The following is an 18,572-nucleotide window of genomic DNA, read 5'->3' as shown; positions in this document are numbered from 1 at the left end:
CCAAGGAATGACAACAAATGACCCACGACATTAGAATCAACCACTACGCGTGACGGTGCTTCGACTTCGGATCCTGATAATTTATCTACATACTGTACCATCAAACCATGTCAACAAGTTAACATTTATAAATAAAAGTAGTTATATGAATAGAATTCATTAGTTATTCATACAATATTCTGAATACCCTTGTAGCAATATTAAGATTCACCCCCAGTGCCAATCTACGTCCCCTGCATGTTCAATGTAATCGTCCAAAGATATTAGTTTTGCTTTATCCGCGGAATTCGCAAGCGGCCTCGACTCTCTTTCCTCTGACTTCTAAGTTTTATATGCCATTTTTGTTAGATTGTTTCTTCCAGTAAGGCGACTGTAACTCCGCAGAGGATATAAACACTTCCAAGGTGAGTACCATGGGGCTATTTGTTGAAATTTTTACTCAGCGTTGTGTTTGCTGGGGGTGTTTTGCTGGCACTGATATATCCAGTCCTACATTGGAGCAAACAGGTTGCTGGCGTATTCGTGCCAAGCACGGCAAAAGGTAATTTACCGTAATCATAGTTGTGTTAATTTGTTCTCTGACTTTATTGTTATCAATTTGGACAAACGTTTTACGTTAATTCCGATCTGTTGTGAAGTGTTTCTCTGATTTCTGTTGTCAAAAGCTTGAAGTTTCACGCAAGAGACCTTAGCACTAAGGAGAGGAGAGCAGAGCAAAGCCGATAAATATTGTCGTGATGGAAGTTTGGTTTTTAGTTTAGGATAGCTCGATCATCACTCGATGATGAATGCAAATGAAATTGTTCCGTAACGTTCTCTCGAATCATTACACCGCACTTATTGGATGTTGAAGAGAATCGGCAGAGTATTGTCAGGTGAAATCGGCCTTCGTATAGGACCCTGGACCCTTGCACATCAGTTCGTGCTGACATTTCGGCCATATTTGTTTCGGTGGCACGGAGTCGCCTGTCCCAAGAAATAACAATAACAACACCGGCTTGTCTGTGGGCGGTCCAGATATACTAGTACACCGTGCCGACATACTTTGGTTATGAAATGTCCAGCGCTCGTCGTTTGTTTATAAAGCCATTTTGTCGAAATGTGCTTCAGTAGCCGAATGACTCACTACATCAGCTGGCGGTGTAACTGTGTTCGCAGGTGTGGTCAAAATAAGAAATTCCTTTCAAAATGTCGATGTTTTGTTTGATATTATTGATATTGGACTGCACCCGTGAAACAGTGGAGCTGTGATATCTCAGTTCTGCAATTGTGTCTTTATTTCAACCTATGATCTGTTTGACAATTAGTCCTGTGAACCACTGTGGTTATTATAAGGTCATTGATGATTTGCAATATTGTGAAATAATGGTTTAATCAAAGTAGTATTTAAATTAGTCTATTATAAAAACTTAACACAATTCACTCATAACTTGACATAATATCCAGTGTTAGATATGGCCATGTGTGAGAGTATTTGGAACAATTAACACTATAGACTGACATGGTATGCACACATTTGAAACAGGAAGTAATCTATTGAAAATTGAAGACGTCAATATTGACATACACCTGGTAACAGTATAAACTCAACTCCAAGGCATCTGTAGCATAATTGTCAATTTAAGCATAAATATTGCTGTATGAAAAAAACTGGTCATATGACATGATGCATATCATAGTGCTGATTTGCCTTGTTACATCACTCAATTCAATGTAGAATATTCATGCCAAATTTAGTAACAGCTCAGAGATCCCGTTTCAATCTCGCTCTCGCATAAGCGTTCCAACTCAGAAAAATGCGAATGCGCATGCCCAAGGTAACTAGGATACTGAGATGTCCAGGTGGATCAAAATAGCTGCTCACGGATGATGATTACGATAACTATATTTTCTGTACATTTTTGATGTATTACATTTTTTCACTATGAATGTGGTAATACATGTTTTATTGTTTTATTACAAACCGCCTATGTCATGTCAGAAGGTCGTAGCATCAGTCTTGCTATCTACGAGATGAGACTTGAATGGGATCTTGGCATGATGTCACCGTATACAGTACTATGCGGGTTGCAAACCCCAAGTAATGTACCTCTGATTATATATATTTTGTAATATTATTTTGTGTGGAATATACACAAAGGCAGCTTTGGTTTTTATATTTTGGCCTTGTGCATATCATATATCAATTTAAAATTTCTTGTATATTATATTTAATTAGACCACGTTCGGATGCAAGTCGAAAACGGGGACTTGTGTTTTGACCTCTGTGTGTCCGTGCGTGCATCCGTGCGTGCATCCGTGCGTACGTCCGACCCTGTATCTTAGAAATGTCTTGACCAATCACAATCAAACTTCACACATGCATCATACATGATATTATACATATGCACGTCAATTTGTTTCACGATCTGATTCAAGATGGCCGATCTGATTCCAGATTTTTCGGCTGTTTACAGATGGATTTTGTTCAAAATTAGTATATACATTAGACATTATAGGACCTTGATGCACATCTTTTTGTTTTTCAGATAAGATTCAAAATGGCCGACTGGCTGCCATTTTGTTTTCATGAATGTGGTTCTCGTGCCATATGTCTGACTTGCTTTCACTGATTATGTTAAAATTTTAAATATTCATTATAGATCATGTCATAGATATACAGATATATTAGTTTGATGATTCTATTAACAAATGGCCGAATGGTAGCCATTTTTGTGCTAAAAAATCATCAAAATCAAGCATTTCCCGGCTCTTTACAGATGGATTTTGTTCAAACCTTGTATATACGTTGGACATTATAGGACCTTGATGCACATCATTTTGTTTCACGATCTGATTCAAAATGGCCAAATTGCGGCCATTTTTGTGCTAAAAAATCATAAAAATCAAGCATTTCTCGGTTTGATGGACCTTGATGAACATCATTTTGTATTTCAGATAAGATTCAAAATGGCCGACTGGCGGCCATTTTGTTTTAATGAATGACTTGCTTTCACTGATTATGTTAAAATTTTAAATATTCATTATATACATCATCTCATAAATAGACAAATATATTGGTTTGACGATCCTATTCAAAATGGCCGAATGGTGGTCATTTTTGTGCTAAAAAATCATCAAATATCAAGCGTTTGTGGCATTTATAGATGGCTTTCATTCAAACTTGATGGTACATATATTAGACATCACAGGTTTCTGATGCACATCATTTATTTTTCAGATCGTATTCAAAATGGCTGTCTGGCGACCATTTTGTTTTAATGAATTTGTTTTCAGACCCATATGTCTGACTTGCTTTGACTGATTATGTTAACATTTTTAATATTCATTATACATCATGTCATAGATATACGGATATATTGGTTTGACGATCCTTTTCAAAGTGGCCAAATGGTGGTCATTTTTGTGCTAGAAAAATCCTCAAATATCAAGCATTTCTTGCATTTATGGATGGATTTTGTTCAAACTTGGTACACATATTAGACATTACAGGTTCCTGATGCATGTAATTTTATTTTTCAGATTGGATTCAAAATAGCTGACTGGCGGCCATTTTGTTTTAATGATTGGGCTTCTAGAGCCATGTCTCTTAAATGCTTTGACTGATTATGTTCAAAATTTATATATTCGTTAAAAATCATGTTATATATATACATGTATTCAAAATGGCTGATTTTGAATGCTGTTCCAGAGCAATATCTCTCAATATGGACAAGTACTTGTTTGACGATCAGATACAAATGTCAATCATTTTAATGTAAAAAAATAATATTCCTGACATGGTTATATTCCAGCTATATTACTATAAACAAAACTATATATCTTTTAAATTCGATAACTAACAGGGACTGTACCATGCATGGCTTGTTTTTATTGAGGTCATGCACAGCTAAGAGGCCAAAAACATTGTGGACTGATGATGATGAGATTCAGTACTACTTCTGTTACTCTGCAATCAGCACTTTCCTAATTTGCATTGTTATTCTTTTATAACAATATAACTAACATACATACCTTCCTGATTACTGTAATGAGTAATCATAGTTAAAATAACTGAAGATTTTATGTTCTAACAAGTTTGGATGTTTTTTTTAATTCATGCTAACTCTAGTCCCCTCCAGTGCTTAAACGATTGGGTATAGCCAATATGCAATCATACAAGATTAGCTTAATCCTTAGCTTGTACTTGGCGTAGCCTGAACACAACTATCATAATAAAGGCTAATAATACCAAAGTTGCTAGTGTAAAATTAAATTATATACCGGGGTACTATAGGTGCATGTAAACCAAAACCCAATATATTACGTGTACTGTGCAAGCTGCCTCAGTGCTTTCCTTGCAAGTTGCCTCAGTACAAATGTACGTTCCTTGCAAGTTGCCTCAGTGCTTTCCTTGCAAGTTGCCTCAGTACAAATGTACGTTCCTTGCAAGTTGCCTCAGTGCTTTCCTTGCAAGTTGCCTCAGTACAAATAAACGTTCCTTGCAAGTTGCCTCAGTGCTTTCCTTGCAAGTTGCCTCAGTACAAATAAACGTTCCTTGCAAGTTGCCTCAGTGCTTTCCTTGCAAGTTGCCTCAGTACAAATGTACGTTCCTTGCAAGCTGCCTCAGTGCTTTCCTTGCAAGTTGCCTCAGTACAAATGTACGTTCCTTGCAAGTTGCCTCAGTGCTTTCCTTGCAAGCTGCCTCAGCAACCTGGTGTGTTCAGTGTTATTAAGTTAAGCTTATTTACAATATTGATTTCTATGTTGGTTCTACCATGTGTTCTACACACAAAAATATTGATTTAGGAAAATAATTGGATGTATACAAAAAATTACACTTTACTACTGTATAGTGCTTAATGTTAGCTGGGTTTTATTTTTGCTAATTAATTAATTACTATTAATGCATGCTAAAAATAATTAAAACTGAGTGGATATTGAAATTTAACCATAAAATGTATTGTTTTCTCACAAATTATAAAGTACATTATAGTTGCAACAAAATCAGTTGTCTACTTTTAAAATATGTGTGAACTAACATGACCTCTGAAATGTTGATAATATTGGAATTGTTAGGTAATATGGCTGGCTGCTACTGGAGGGAATTATCTGTTATAATAATCTGTTTTCACACCTACTGATACTGTGGAATACTTTATTTTCACTGGAATTAATTTTCGCTGAAAAGGCTTTTCGGGCGTTTTGTGTGGAATTTATTTTCACTGATTTTTGATGAGTTTAATGTGAAATATAGGAAAAAAACTATATATTCACTGGATTTTATTTTCACGGAAACATCCCTTCAGCGAAAATAGCGAAAATAAATTCCAAGCGAAAATAAAGTATTCTACAGTATTATGATTTCAATCTAGGCCATGTGAACAACAAAATGTGTCCTTTTGTGATGGCATCACACCCTCTATAGTGCTAATACTTCTCAATTCTTTCTCTTATACTATTGTAGAATAGAATAGAATAATGCTTTATTAATACCGTAAAGAAAGAGTTAACATTTCCTTTTAGGTTTTCAGATTAATAAAGTAAATAATAAAAGTACATGAAATATAAAAATTGATTTAAAAAGAAGTCAACATTAGTGAACAATTCAACATTAGTGAACGACAAGAATACTACAGACAAATATTGTATGTATGACAATCCCATGCAAAATGTCAAATCTGGACTGTGCACTATTAGAGGTCAATGCTGTCCCCACACTGCATTCTTTGTAGGACACATCTGCAAGAACATGTGTACACTCTGTCCTTTTGGAGGTCAATGCTTCCATACTCCTTGACCTTTTAGAGTTCATGTAATGCTACCACTTTTATGGAAAAGAAACACTGGCTCGTACACCGCTACTCAGAGCCTCAAATGTAAGCCACAACTGAAGTGATCCTTTTTCTAACTCACTGTTGTTAAAAGACATGCAAGTAAGTTGTGGCTTAAATTTGGATCACCCATTAAATGACACTCAGCTGTCAAGTCTGTTGAAAAAATTGAATTCTAAGCATATATAAATGTCTCACTAGTAAAATGATAATTGCTTGATACCGGTACTTAGTTGCATAGCATTTTGAAAGGTTGCTAGTGCTCTGTGAATACATACATACTAGTAACATGCTGGTAGGTAGGTAAATTGATGTCAATGCTAAATATGTGAAGATTTATATTTGTCATTGATCTCATTATGTGCATGAATTGCTATATATTAAGATACCAATAAGTACTGTAGTTTAAATCAAAGGGTTCCTTAGACAGTGCATGATTACATGCTATATAGCCTGTTACTCTTCTAAATTTCTTGACTGATCCTTGAGAGAGAAAGCTGTGTGAATATCCATTAAGTTGGATGTTGCAGGGATAATATCCATTCATTAAGTTTTGAATTCACTTGTTTATGAACGAAACAATTTTGGTCAGATTTTTATTCGCTGAATTTTATTTCAGCAAAATAAGTGAAAGTAATCTATATGGACCTATGATGGTCAGAGAAATAGTGAGAAAAAGTTGCCACAATGGATACTTATTGATCAGACTGCTGGACCTGTACTATTGATATCTATCATATGACCAACTACAGTTACATATCAATTATACCAGTGCTGTGCATTGTTCAGGCTTGTTGACACATTTGTCTGGGAGTGGTACATGTATTATTAGTAATATGTGACGAACAAAGGACATCTCTTATTTGACATTGTACATTAATCACAATTGTTCTATTTGTCTATAATTAGATCATGATGCAAAATTAGATCTGATCATAAGCTATTAATAACTTCTAATTTGCTTGTAATTGATAGACTAGATGTGAGCAGCGGAGCTAGGATCCAGGTTTTCATTCTAATTTGCTTGTAATTGATAGACTAGATGTGAGCAGGGGAGCTAGGATCCAGGTTTTCATTCTAATTTGCTTGTAATTGATAGACTAGATGTGAGCAGGGGAGCTAGGATCCAGGTTTTCATTCTAATTTGCTTGTAATTGATAGACTAGATGTGAGCAGAGGAGCTAGGATCCAGGTTTTCATTCTAATTTGCTTGTAATTGATAGACTAGATGTGAGCAGGGGAGCTAGGATCCAGGTTTTCATTCTAATTTGCTTGTAATTGATAGACTAGATGTGAGCAGGGGAGCTAGGATCCAGGTTTTCATTCTAATTTGCTTGTAATTGATAGACTAGATGTGAGCAGGGGAGCTAGGATCCAGGTTTTCATTCTAATTTGCTTGTAATTGATAGACTAGATGTGAGCAGGGGAGCTAGGATCCAGGTTTTCATTCTAATTTGCTTGTAATTGATAGACTAGTTGTGAGCAGGGGAGCTAGGATCCAGGTTTTCATTCTAATTTGCTTGTAATTGATAGACTAGTTGTGAGCAGGGGAGCTAGGATCCAGGTTTTCATTCTAATTTGCTTGTAATTGATAGACTAGATGTGAGCAGGGGAGCTAGGATCCAGGTTTTCATTCTAATTTGCTTGTAATTGATAGACTAGTTGCGAGCAGGGGAGCTAGGATCCAGGTTTTTATTCTAATTTGCTTGTAATTGATAGACTAGATGTGAGCAGGGGAGCTAGGATCCAGGTTTTCATTCTAATTTGCTTGTAATTGATAGACTAGTTGTGAGCAGGGGAGCTAGGATCCAGGTTTTCATTCTAATTTGCTTGTAATTGATAGACTAGATGTGAGCAGGGGAGCTAGGATCCAGGTTTTCATTCTAATTTGCTTGTAATTGATAGACTAGTTGTGAGCAGGGGAGCTAGGATCCAGGTTTTCATTCTAATTTGCTTGTAATTGATAGACTAGATGTGAGCAGGGGAGCTAGGATCCAGGTTTTCATTCTAATTTGCTTGTAATTGATAGACTAGATGTGAGCAGGGGAGCTAGGATCCAGGTTTTCATTCTAATTTGCTTGTAATTGATAGACTAGTTGTGAGCAGGGGAGCTAGGATCCAGGTTTTCATTCTAATTTGCTTGTAATTGATAGACTAGATGTGAGCAGGGGAGCTAGGATCCAGGTTTTCATTCTAATTTGCTTGTAATTGATAGACTAGTTGTGAGCAGGGGAGCTAGGATCCAGGTTTTCAAAACTGATCTAGCACCCAAGACTGAAATAATTGTCATGACATTTAATTTCTGGAGAATTCTTGCATTTTTAACAATTTCTGGTGAATGAAAATGGGTGTATGCTATGATCTACCCCTATCAAGTTGATTCTGTGGTAGATTTGTGTTTTCTCTTGATGTCCTAGAAACATAGATAAGCTAAGATATGATAAGATAGAATGTAATTTTGGAACTAGGTACTGTAAAAGGGGTAATTATTCACTGGGTTTTAATTTAGCTTATTTCGCTGACTGGAAAAATGCGCTAAATTAAAACACAGTGAATATGTAAAATTTAGCATAAAACACATTATCTAAATGACGAAACCGTGAATTTAAAACTCACTGAATATGCCTGAAATGGTAAATCAGTGAAATTTAAACCCAGTGAAAATTAGTCATTTTACAGTACCAAAGAAACCTTGAGTAATGTCCAATAATAACAATAACAAGAACAAAACAACATTCATGACAACAAAACTTACAGAACTGAAACATATCAAGAATATAGAAGATAAATTTTGCAAAAATTAAAGAATGATTAATTGAAACAACACTATGAAATAATTCATCCATGCTAAAATGCTATAGATGTATAGAGCTGCAAGGAATCTAGATCTTTGTTCTTTGATTTGACAATTATTACAATATAAAATGTACTGTTTATAATACAAACATGTTACTCTATTCTAGTGAGTCATGTTTGTGATGACCGGAAGTGTAATAACCTTTTCTTTGCTTAAACAATTGAGAAGTTTACATGATATGTCAGTGTCACGTGCTACCGTCACATGGGGAAGAGGCAAGTGTAGCTCAACGAGCCCCCAGTCAATCAGAGTGATTCAAACAATCGACAAAACAAACCAGAGTTACATATATGCGTGAATAGAACGTACTCGTTTATTGAAGTTAGATAGAATATATATATATGCAATACCAGAGAGATGTATGGTTCGCGTCTACAGAACATCAATCAATAATAATAATCTACTCAAAAATTAATTACATAATAAGCGCTAAATACTTAAATACAAATATGCTGAGCACTGTGGTAGTTAACGTAAAATGGTGGGCATAAATGTCATTTGCTATACATAAATTACTTAACTACAGTCAGTTCATTGTTCACACTGGAAACGAAGTAGGCTGTAGAACTTCTTAGCGTATACTTGGTTTCGTAGAGGCGGCGCACACTAGTCAAGGTTGCTGTGATTTTCAGGTAGTTTAAGCGACCAATTCACAATCTTTTCCGTTGGTGCGTTCGTAGATGCCGGTGCACAAAGCCAGTTGACTTTCAGACAGGAGGAAGGCAAAGATGTGAAAGTATCTTGAAAACAGGTGCAACCAATCGCCACGGAGTGCCCGACCACGTGTAACCATCAGACAACGCCCAAAACGTCCAGCTGCTGTTCAAAGCAAAATCTACCACAGTACTGACTTCAAACCACATGACTGCTCTATTTATACTCAGAAAACTCCCTAAGTGTAGCAAATATTATAATATGGCTCAAATTGTCAGTGCATATGCAAATCAGATGAACTTAAGAAAGAACAATGACTAGTGAATAAATATATATAAACTCGAAAATACATTTCTACAAGATCAAATATTGAAATATCGTCACAGTCAGTGTGTTTGTCTCAAACACGTATGACGTACATACAAATGTGGTTTCATATACAGATGGTATCTTTTTTACATTTCAAGTAATATTCTTTGTACTATTCTATTTGCAACATAGGTTGAGAATTAATTCCATCAAACTGTGTAAATTTCATTATAATGCAAATCTTGTTATTTGTTACCATACAGTTGTGTAATAAAGTTATTATTAATTAGAGCAAGACCTCTTGCCATACAAAGATATACAACACCTATAAAATACATTGTTTGCATAAAATTGTGTGGCTATATTTATATTGAAATCTGTAAATCAGAGGTGCATATCCCTCCATGACCCATCGCATAATTTAATATTACTTGATGTTTTTAGTTTGTTGTCTTAAAGATAAGTTTTTTGTCAGTATACCGTACTGATAAAATATTTCTTGTTAATTATGGTCACATACTATCCTGATTGCTGTTTGTTTTTTTGCAGCCAGTGGTTTCAATTTAAAATCTTATTATCTAGAGTTACAACGAAGTAACCATCGTTATGGATCAAAGAAAAAATATTAGTATTATTAAGTGAAGAATTTCTACAAAAGATAAAAACAATATCCTTGTACGTGTTTAAATAGTCTTCAAAATGGAACTGGTAAGTGTTTTTATTTATCTTTCTTTCTTTAGTGTACATTACATGGCTCTTGGCCCAGAGTAAAATGTACATGTTTAGTGCGTACAAAATGCAATTAAAATGTGTGCATCACACCTTTTTTTTCACAGAATTTTTGAGAAAAAACAAAAAAATCCAAATAATTGATTGCATTGATATTTAATTTTTTTTTTCTAACATACATGATAACTTGCTTCCTGTTATTTTGATATTGCCAAGTGATGGTCAATTACCATTTCATTCATCTCTGTCAGAAGTATTTATCAAAACTTGAGACAGCATGTAAATCCTGAATAAGTTACTAGTTGTCAAGTAGGATCTTGAGAGAAAAATGTGTGTCAGGGAAATTGTAAAATATATATAGCAGAGTATACATGAATAAATTGATAAATTTTTACAGTGTATGTGTACAGTTTGAATTAATTTATAAAATTTTACAGTGTATGTGTACAGTTTGAATTAATTTATAAAATTTTACAGTGTATGTGTACAGTTTGAATTAATTTATAAAATTTTACAGTGTATGTGTACAGTTTGAATTAATTTATAAAATTTTACAGTGTATGTGTACAGTTTGAATGAATTTATAAAATTTTACAGTGTATGTGTACAGTTTGAATGAATTTATAAAATTTTACAGTGTATGTGTACAGTTTGAATTAATTTATAAAATTTTACAGTGTATGTGTGCAGTTTGAATTAATTTATAAAATTTTACAGTGTATGTGTGCAGTTTGAATGAATTTATAAAATTTGACATTGTATGTGTGCAGTTTGAATGAATTGATAAGTTGTGCATATTCTATTGGATGTGTGATTTTATTGGATGAATTATATCTCTGACATTGCCTATATATAATGATACAATGACATGAGAAATGTCATTTTGATTAATCGTATAGCAGTAATATACAGGTATGTGCAAACAATGCATTGCTACCAACAAATAGTTTTATTCTTTGATATGTATTCTAAGCATTGTTTTGAGTCAACATATTAGTGTAACTATAGCAACACAAAAATTTGAACACTAAAATTATAAGGATGATTAATGATTGCAATAACCTTGTTTTTGATGTTTATTCTTAACAAAATTAAATTTGGTTTTCTTGTACTTTTGTTCATCAATGTATTATTAGCCAATTCCACTGGCCGAGAGTCATTCACTAACGAATGCGACTTTGGGGGAACCTTGGTTAAGGTCCGCAGGTGCTTGTGTTCGACCGGGCCTGGTTGACGCCAGGATAGTGCATTACAAATTGCCATTTGACAGAGAGATGGCCACACAGTCCTGTCATGTAGTCCTAAACATGAATATGACTTCTGTGGCAAAATGAACTATGTGTAGTCACTAGCACTTGCAATTTGCACATACAGTAAAAAAAAGTCAGGAGAGACAACAGTGACACCCAAACTGTCGCCTGGCACAAAAAACAATTTAAAAAAAACAAAAAAAAAAAAACATTTAAAACAAAGAGAATTAGCATACTGCTGACAGTGCGGTGATTGTAATTTGCATAAAATTACATATTCGTTCGAAGACGATTCCATCGGTTGGAGTTTTCTGTAATGTTTTTTTTTTCATAACAAATTTACTTGATTTATACAGCATTGTCAGGATTTAGTAGGAATATGAACACTGAAATAAGAGAAATATATTCAGATTAAAACTACACTATGAAACCATACAACTTCCTGTGTCAGTTGCACAACGGTCAGGGAAAAAAACAAGATGGCCGACATTGCTATCTGGGAGTAAAATATCTGCAAACTTTGATAAAATGAAACTAACATCGTTTGAACTATATACCATAGTGTTCTCACGAAAGAATATAATGTACAAAATAAACTAATGGAACATTCAGAAATGCTTTTTTGGGGTACAAATCTTCGTTGCCATGATGGACATCAGACACAGACTTATGATTACCCTACTGAAACAATGACATTTTTCTACATATTAGTAATAGTAGTATTTAGTATTTAACCCACAGAAATGATAACAATGTAAACTATAAATATTAATTTAACAATGCGTTGTACCAGAGGTACATTACTTGGGGTTTGCAACGCGCATAGTACTGTATGGTGGCATCATGTCAAGATCCCATTCAAGTCTCATCTCGTAAATAGCGAGACTGAGGCTACGACCTTCTGACATGAGATAGGCGGTTTGTAATAAAATAATAAAACATGTATTACAACATTCATAGTAAAAAAATGTAATACATCGAAAATGTAAAGAAAATATAGTTATCGTAATCCGTCATATCGTGAGCAGCTATTTTGATCCACCTGGACATCCCAGTATCCTAGTTACCTCGGGCATGCGCATTCGAATTTTTCTGAGTTGGAACACTTATGAGAGAGCGAGATTGAAACAGGATCTTGGTATCATGTCACCGTAGTTGCAAACCCCAAGTAATGTACCTCTGGTTGTACTTAAATTTAATTTGATTCGATTTTTCAGCAATTTTCCTGAACTGTTGCGACAATTAAAGGCAGCCAAAATGGCTAACTAACCTCAAAAAGTTATTGTCTTAAGTTATGATTGAAACTAGTTATGATAACTGTTGGACAACATTAAAATACCCAAACAATAATGTAGTAACGAATAATAACATTTTGGAACATTCGCAGACAGGGTTTTTGGTGTACAAAATGCAATGGTCAATTCCGATTCACAGACGGCAAATCTGTCAACAAAAGAAACTATCGCTACTTTAATTTTTTTTCAAGAACAACAAAACCTTGAGTATCACACAACATTCGCACAGAAGTTGGTGATGCTTCAACATCAATCTTTTGGTTTAATGACCTTCATTTTTTCAATTTAGTGGATACACATGGAAAACAAATGGAGATAACAGTATAAGTGATGACATCATAGTGGTTGGACATGCATCAAAGTGAAGTCAATGGATAATTAGCATATCTAACCATGATATACCGGTAGTCATATATGCTTTGTTAGACAGTCCCTAATGTTTCTCTAGATTCTAAGAGCAATTCTCTGTGTATTTTAATAGTTCATCTACTTGTATAAGATAGTCAGTTCTTTTCAGATTAATTGACTTTTTCCATGTTGCTCTGCAAATATGTCATTCCTGTGATTCAAACTGTTTGGAGTCTGCGTACAGTGGGGTAAAAAAATCAATATGGCGGCTACATGTAAATTTAAATGAAATGTGGCTTCAATGAGTCTTGAGAGAATTGGAGGGGTTGAATCTTTGTTTCTTTCTCAGATATTCCCATAACTTGTCGCACCCTATCACCTGTTAATTTAGTCAATGCCAATATCTCACAATGATGACCAGAAATAGCAATGCTCTACAACAGTTACAAATTTCAACAAAATAAATTTCTGTTATAAATTGGTTAAAAAAATTGATCGTCTATTAAAGTAATATTATTAAGTCACCATGCAGTATAATACAAAATGTACTTGGCTGCTTAGACAACCACTAGAAGAACTGGTTGTCATGAAAATGTAGCTCTTCAAAAATGTTTATTGATTTTTAATCTAAACAAATATTACGAAGTACTGGTCTATTATATCTACATGTATCTGGAGGTAAATAAATTTACTGTGACCTCAAAAAATATTGGAACAGCAATATGGCAGTGTAGAAACAGTTCAGCTAATGATATAGCTATATTGCTCACAATGTAGTCATTGCTTCCTGTCATTGGCAACACTTTGTGTATTGTTAGCTATTGTGTTAGCAACTCAGTGTCTCATACTGCAAGCACTTAATTCCTTTAATTTTTTTCCAATATCGATCTTTTGACATTGTCCCTAAAAGCACTAGGCAAATTATAATATATTGGGATAAGGGATATGCCAGAAAATGCACAAATGAGCAAAGCATATAAGCTTGGTTTGAAAATGGGGTATCTAGTGTGATTCAAATATGGAATGAATTAAAACTCAATATCTGGAAAAACAATAAATTAAAAAACAGTAAAGTGAAGCTCAATGCCAGAAAAGATGCAAGAAATTCATGCACAATGATGACAACGGCACAGATCATAAAAATAAACTGTGAACTCACAGAAAAGTAACAGATTTTTAGTCCCAGTTCGGACGCAGTCCGAAAACGAGGATTTATGTTTTGACCTCCGTGCGTCTGTGCGTGCGTCTGTGCGTGCGTCCGGACCTGTATCTTAGAAATGCCTGGACCAATCACAATCAAACTTCACACATACATCATACATGATATCATACATATGCATGTCAATTTGTTTCATGATCTGATTCAAGATGGCTGAATGGCGGCCATTTTAAAAAATCATAAAAAGCAACCATTTCTCAGCTGTTTACAGATGGATTTTGCTCAAACTTGGTATATACCTTAGACATTATGGGACCTTGATGCAAATAATTTTGTTTTTCAGATAACATTTAAAATGGCTGACTGGCGGCCATTTTGTATTAATCAATGTGTTCTCGTGCCATATCTCCAGCTTGTTTTGACTGATTATGTTCAAATTTTAAATATTCATTATACATCATGTCATAGATATATTGGTTTGACGATCCTATTCAAAATGGCCAAATGGTTGTCATTTTTGTACTAAAAAATCGTCAAATATCAAGCATTTCTGGCATTTATGGATGATTTCGTTCAAATTTGGTACATTAGACATTGCGGGTTCCTGATGCACGTCATTTTATTTTTCAGATCAGATTCAAAATGGCTGTCTGGCGGCCATTTTGTTTTAATGAATGGGTTCCAGACCCATATGTCTGACTTGTTTTGTCTGATTATGTTCAAATTTTTAATATTCATTATACATCATGTCACAGATGAACGGATATATTGGTTTGATGATCTTTTTCAAAGTGTGTTATTTTTGTGCTGAAAAAATCCTTGAATATCAAACATTTCTTGCATTTATGGATGGATTTTGTTCAAACTTATAACACATGTTAGACATTACAGGTTCCTGATGCATGTCATTTTATTTTTCAGATTGGATTCAAAATAGCTGACTGGCGGCCATTTTGTTTTAATGATTGGGCTTCTAGAGCCATATCTCTTAAATGCTTTGACTGATTATATTCAAATTTTATATATTCGTTATACATCATGTTATATATATACATGTATTCAAAATGGCTGATTTTGAATGCTGTTCCAGAGCAATATCTCTCAATATGGACAAGTACTTTTTTGACAATCCGATACAAATGTCAATCATTTGAATGTTAAAAAATCATATTCCTGACATGGTTATATTCCAGCTATATTACTATAAACAAAACTATATATCTTAAATTTGATAACTAACGGGGACTGTGCCATGCATGGCTTGTTTGTATCTAGATTTGATGAATCATTGCCAGACCTCATTGATGTAATATCCGACTATAAGTCTGTACTCTGAGAATGGGTACATCATCTGGATCTAGATTTGATGAATCATTGAAAAACCTCATTGATGTAATGTCCAACTATAAGTCTGTACTCTGAGAATGGGTACATCATTTGGATCTAGATTTGAAGAATCATTGATAAACCTGATAAGTTTTATATATTCGTTATACATCATGTTATATATATATTTATATACATGTATTCAAAATGGCTGATTTTGAATGCTGTTCCAGAGGAATATCTCTCAATATGGACAAGTACTTGTTTGACGATCAGATACAAATGTCAATCATTTTAATGTTAAAAAAATCATATTCCTGACTTGGTTATATTCCAGCTATATTACTATAATCATAACTATATATCTTTAATTTGATAACTAACTGGGACTGTGCCATGCATGGCTTGTATACTAGAGAAATACTTGAGAATAATAAAAAACCCACTATATCGCTCTGCAATGATCAATAATAATATACCAACCTCTGATAGAAAATGTTCAGTTTGTGAAATTAATGAAATTGAAAATGAGCAACACTTCTTGCTGTCATGTCAGTTATACGCTGAGGAAAGAGAACATTTTTTTCAGAAAACACAACATTATTCATGACAACTAACAGTTATTAGTTCCTGTTCGGACTAAGTCCGAAAACGGGGACTGTTAATTTGGGTTCATTCCGTCCGCTGGTCCGCCTTCCATCCTTACGTACGTCCAAAGCTGTATCTCGGACACCCATTGACTGATTTCATTCAAACTTTACATGAAGATAATACATAATGTCTTGCATATGTGCGTGAAGTTACTTTATGATCGGAGAAATGGCCGACTGGCGGCCATTTTGGATGTAAAATTTGCTATTTCTTATACCTAAACCTGTCCGCAGCAGTTTCTCAGAGATGACTGGGCCAATTTGAATCAAAGTCGGTATGATGATCATACATATTGGGTTGTGTATGTGCACGTCATTTTTATTTCGTAATTCGAACAAATATGGCCGACTGGTGGCCATTGTGTTTTTCATGGTACACATGCTACTTTATCTTGAATGCCATGAACGTTTCTGTTTAAATTTTGTACAAAGATAGTATACCAAGAGATACAACTACACCATCATTATTTTTGTTATTCGATTCAATATGGCTGACGACGCCCTAATTTCCTGTAAAAGCGTTAAAACATCATTTTTTACATGTCCAGAGCTGTTTCTCAGAGATGACTCAGCCAATTTGCTCGAAGTTGGTATGATGATCATACATATTGGGTTATAGTTGCATGTCATATTTTTTCTGTGATTCAAACTAATATGGCTGACTGGTGGCCATTTTGTTTTTCATGATACCCATGCCTACTTTCGACAAATGAAAATTCACAGAAATTTGTTTCAGCTATTAGAGCAGAATGATAGAGCTTTTATAATACTAATTTAAAAACGCACTTCAAAAACAAAGATTGCAGTGTTTGAGGATGTAGATTCTCAGGTGGCAACAGTACTGTTGACTTCTCCCTCCACTGGACACCAACTAACTATTTAAGTTGATTTGCATACAAAGCAGAGCTTGCAACATGATAGCTATTCATTGAGGTTTTTTTTTTTAAATAATACAGTAGTCACACAATGAATATAATAAGGCAGTTCATATTTGTCTCAGTGAATCATTCAGTTTGGACGGACACATGTACAAAATACTTGGACAAAAGCCAATGTTTTTGTAAGATATTTACATCTATTAAGGACATTCGGTAAACTGCTTTCTGACTGTTGGTTCAACCCAAAAACTTGTTTGTATTCAAAATGAATTATGGCAATGCATATTTATATTGAAACAAACTATGATAGAGGGAATAATATTGTATAACAAAGGGCAAGGTCACCTGAGTTCAACTATGTTTTTATAAGTCTACAAAACTGTAAAAACAATTTTCTAGAAATTAGAAACTTGAGACTACCCCTATTGGGTCCATTAGTAAATACTTGTACAGTATTTTTATTCCTTATTCACCTATCCAAAGGGACAGACAGACAGACAGACTATTGATTTATCTGTCTTAGATAAAATCTGTGACAGGTGTACAGGACTTAATTTTGACCCCCTGGCCAGAACTTCTAAGCCAGGAGTATTGTTGTTGTTGTAAAAAGGATACAATTTTCAATGGTGTTTAATATTGACTCATTTGTACCTTGAAATAAATATAAACAGTCACACTGCTAGTACGAAAATTATAATAAGTAATAGTATTTATGTATAAATGACAGTTTGAGATAGCTGACTCAGGAAATGACTTTTCTCGTTCAATGGAGACTGACTGGTGCTTTTTTGATTTAATTAATGAATAACTAATAAGGTTAGGAATCTCCTGCAAATCAATCATAAGTATGTAGAGTGATGTCAAATGACATGTACAATGTATCTCTGTTTATCTTAATTTGGATTAGCAGTATTTGTTGCCTGCTCATAATTCAAAACTAATGAAATTTTTAAAATGTTAATTCTTTTAAATTTATGTCAATCATGTTTATAGTGCATGATGGAAAAAGGTGATTCAATTTAAGCTTTAGGGAATTCTGCAACTCATTTTTTATTTTTCACTGTAAAGCACTGAAAGCGCCAGTTATACATTCAGTACTTGAAGTCTCTTTTCTGGTGCAAACTGTCAGCTCATAAAACGAATATGCTGTCTCATGAATAGTCTGCATCCGTGGATTTCTGCCGTCTCACCTTGGCATCGTATTGATGAATTTTCTACATCCACGGATTTCTGCCGTCTCACCATGGCATCGTATTGACAAATTGTCTGCATCCGAGGATTTCTGTCGCTTCACCATGGCATCG

At 34.4% G+C, this 18,572-nt stretch overlaps 1 protein-coding gene across 4 annotated transcripts in view; it reads left to right on the top strand.

Annotated features, from left to right (window-relative positions):
• Positions 1-251: 251 nt before the first annotated feature.
• Positions 252-18,572, top strand: part of LOC102805934 (unconventional myosin-XV-like) — a 106,003-nt gene continuing 87,682 nt past the window's right edge. For all 4 annotated transcript variants that reach the window (XM_085502601.1, XM_085502599.1, XM_085502598.1 and 1 more), the window contains exons 1-2: positions 252-404; positions 10,183-10,341. In XM_085502601.1, coding sequence (XP_085358727.1) covers positions 10,333-10,341 — 9 coding nt within the window. In that variant the 5' untranslated portion in view covers positions 252-404; positions 10,183-10,332. The remainder of the gene's footprint in view (positions 405-10,182; positions 10,342-18,572) is intronic.

Source organism: Saccoglossus kowalevskii, chromosome 8 (assembly GCF_978046115.1).
Source record: "Saccoglossus kowalevskii chromosome 8, keSacKowa6.1, whole genome shotgun sequence".
NCBI classification, from domain to species: Eukaryota; Metazoa; Hemichordata; class Enteropneusta; family Harrimaniidae; genus Saccoglossus; species Saccoglossus kowalevskii.
The sequence above is the reverse complement of the archived record's forward strand: the minus strand, read 5'-3'. Positions and strand labels throughout refer to the sequence as shown.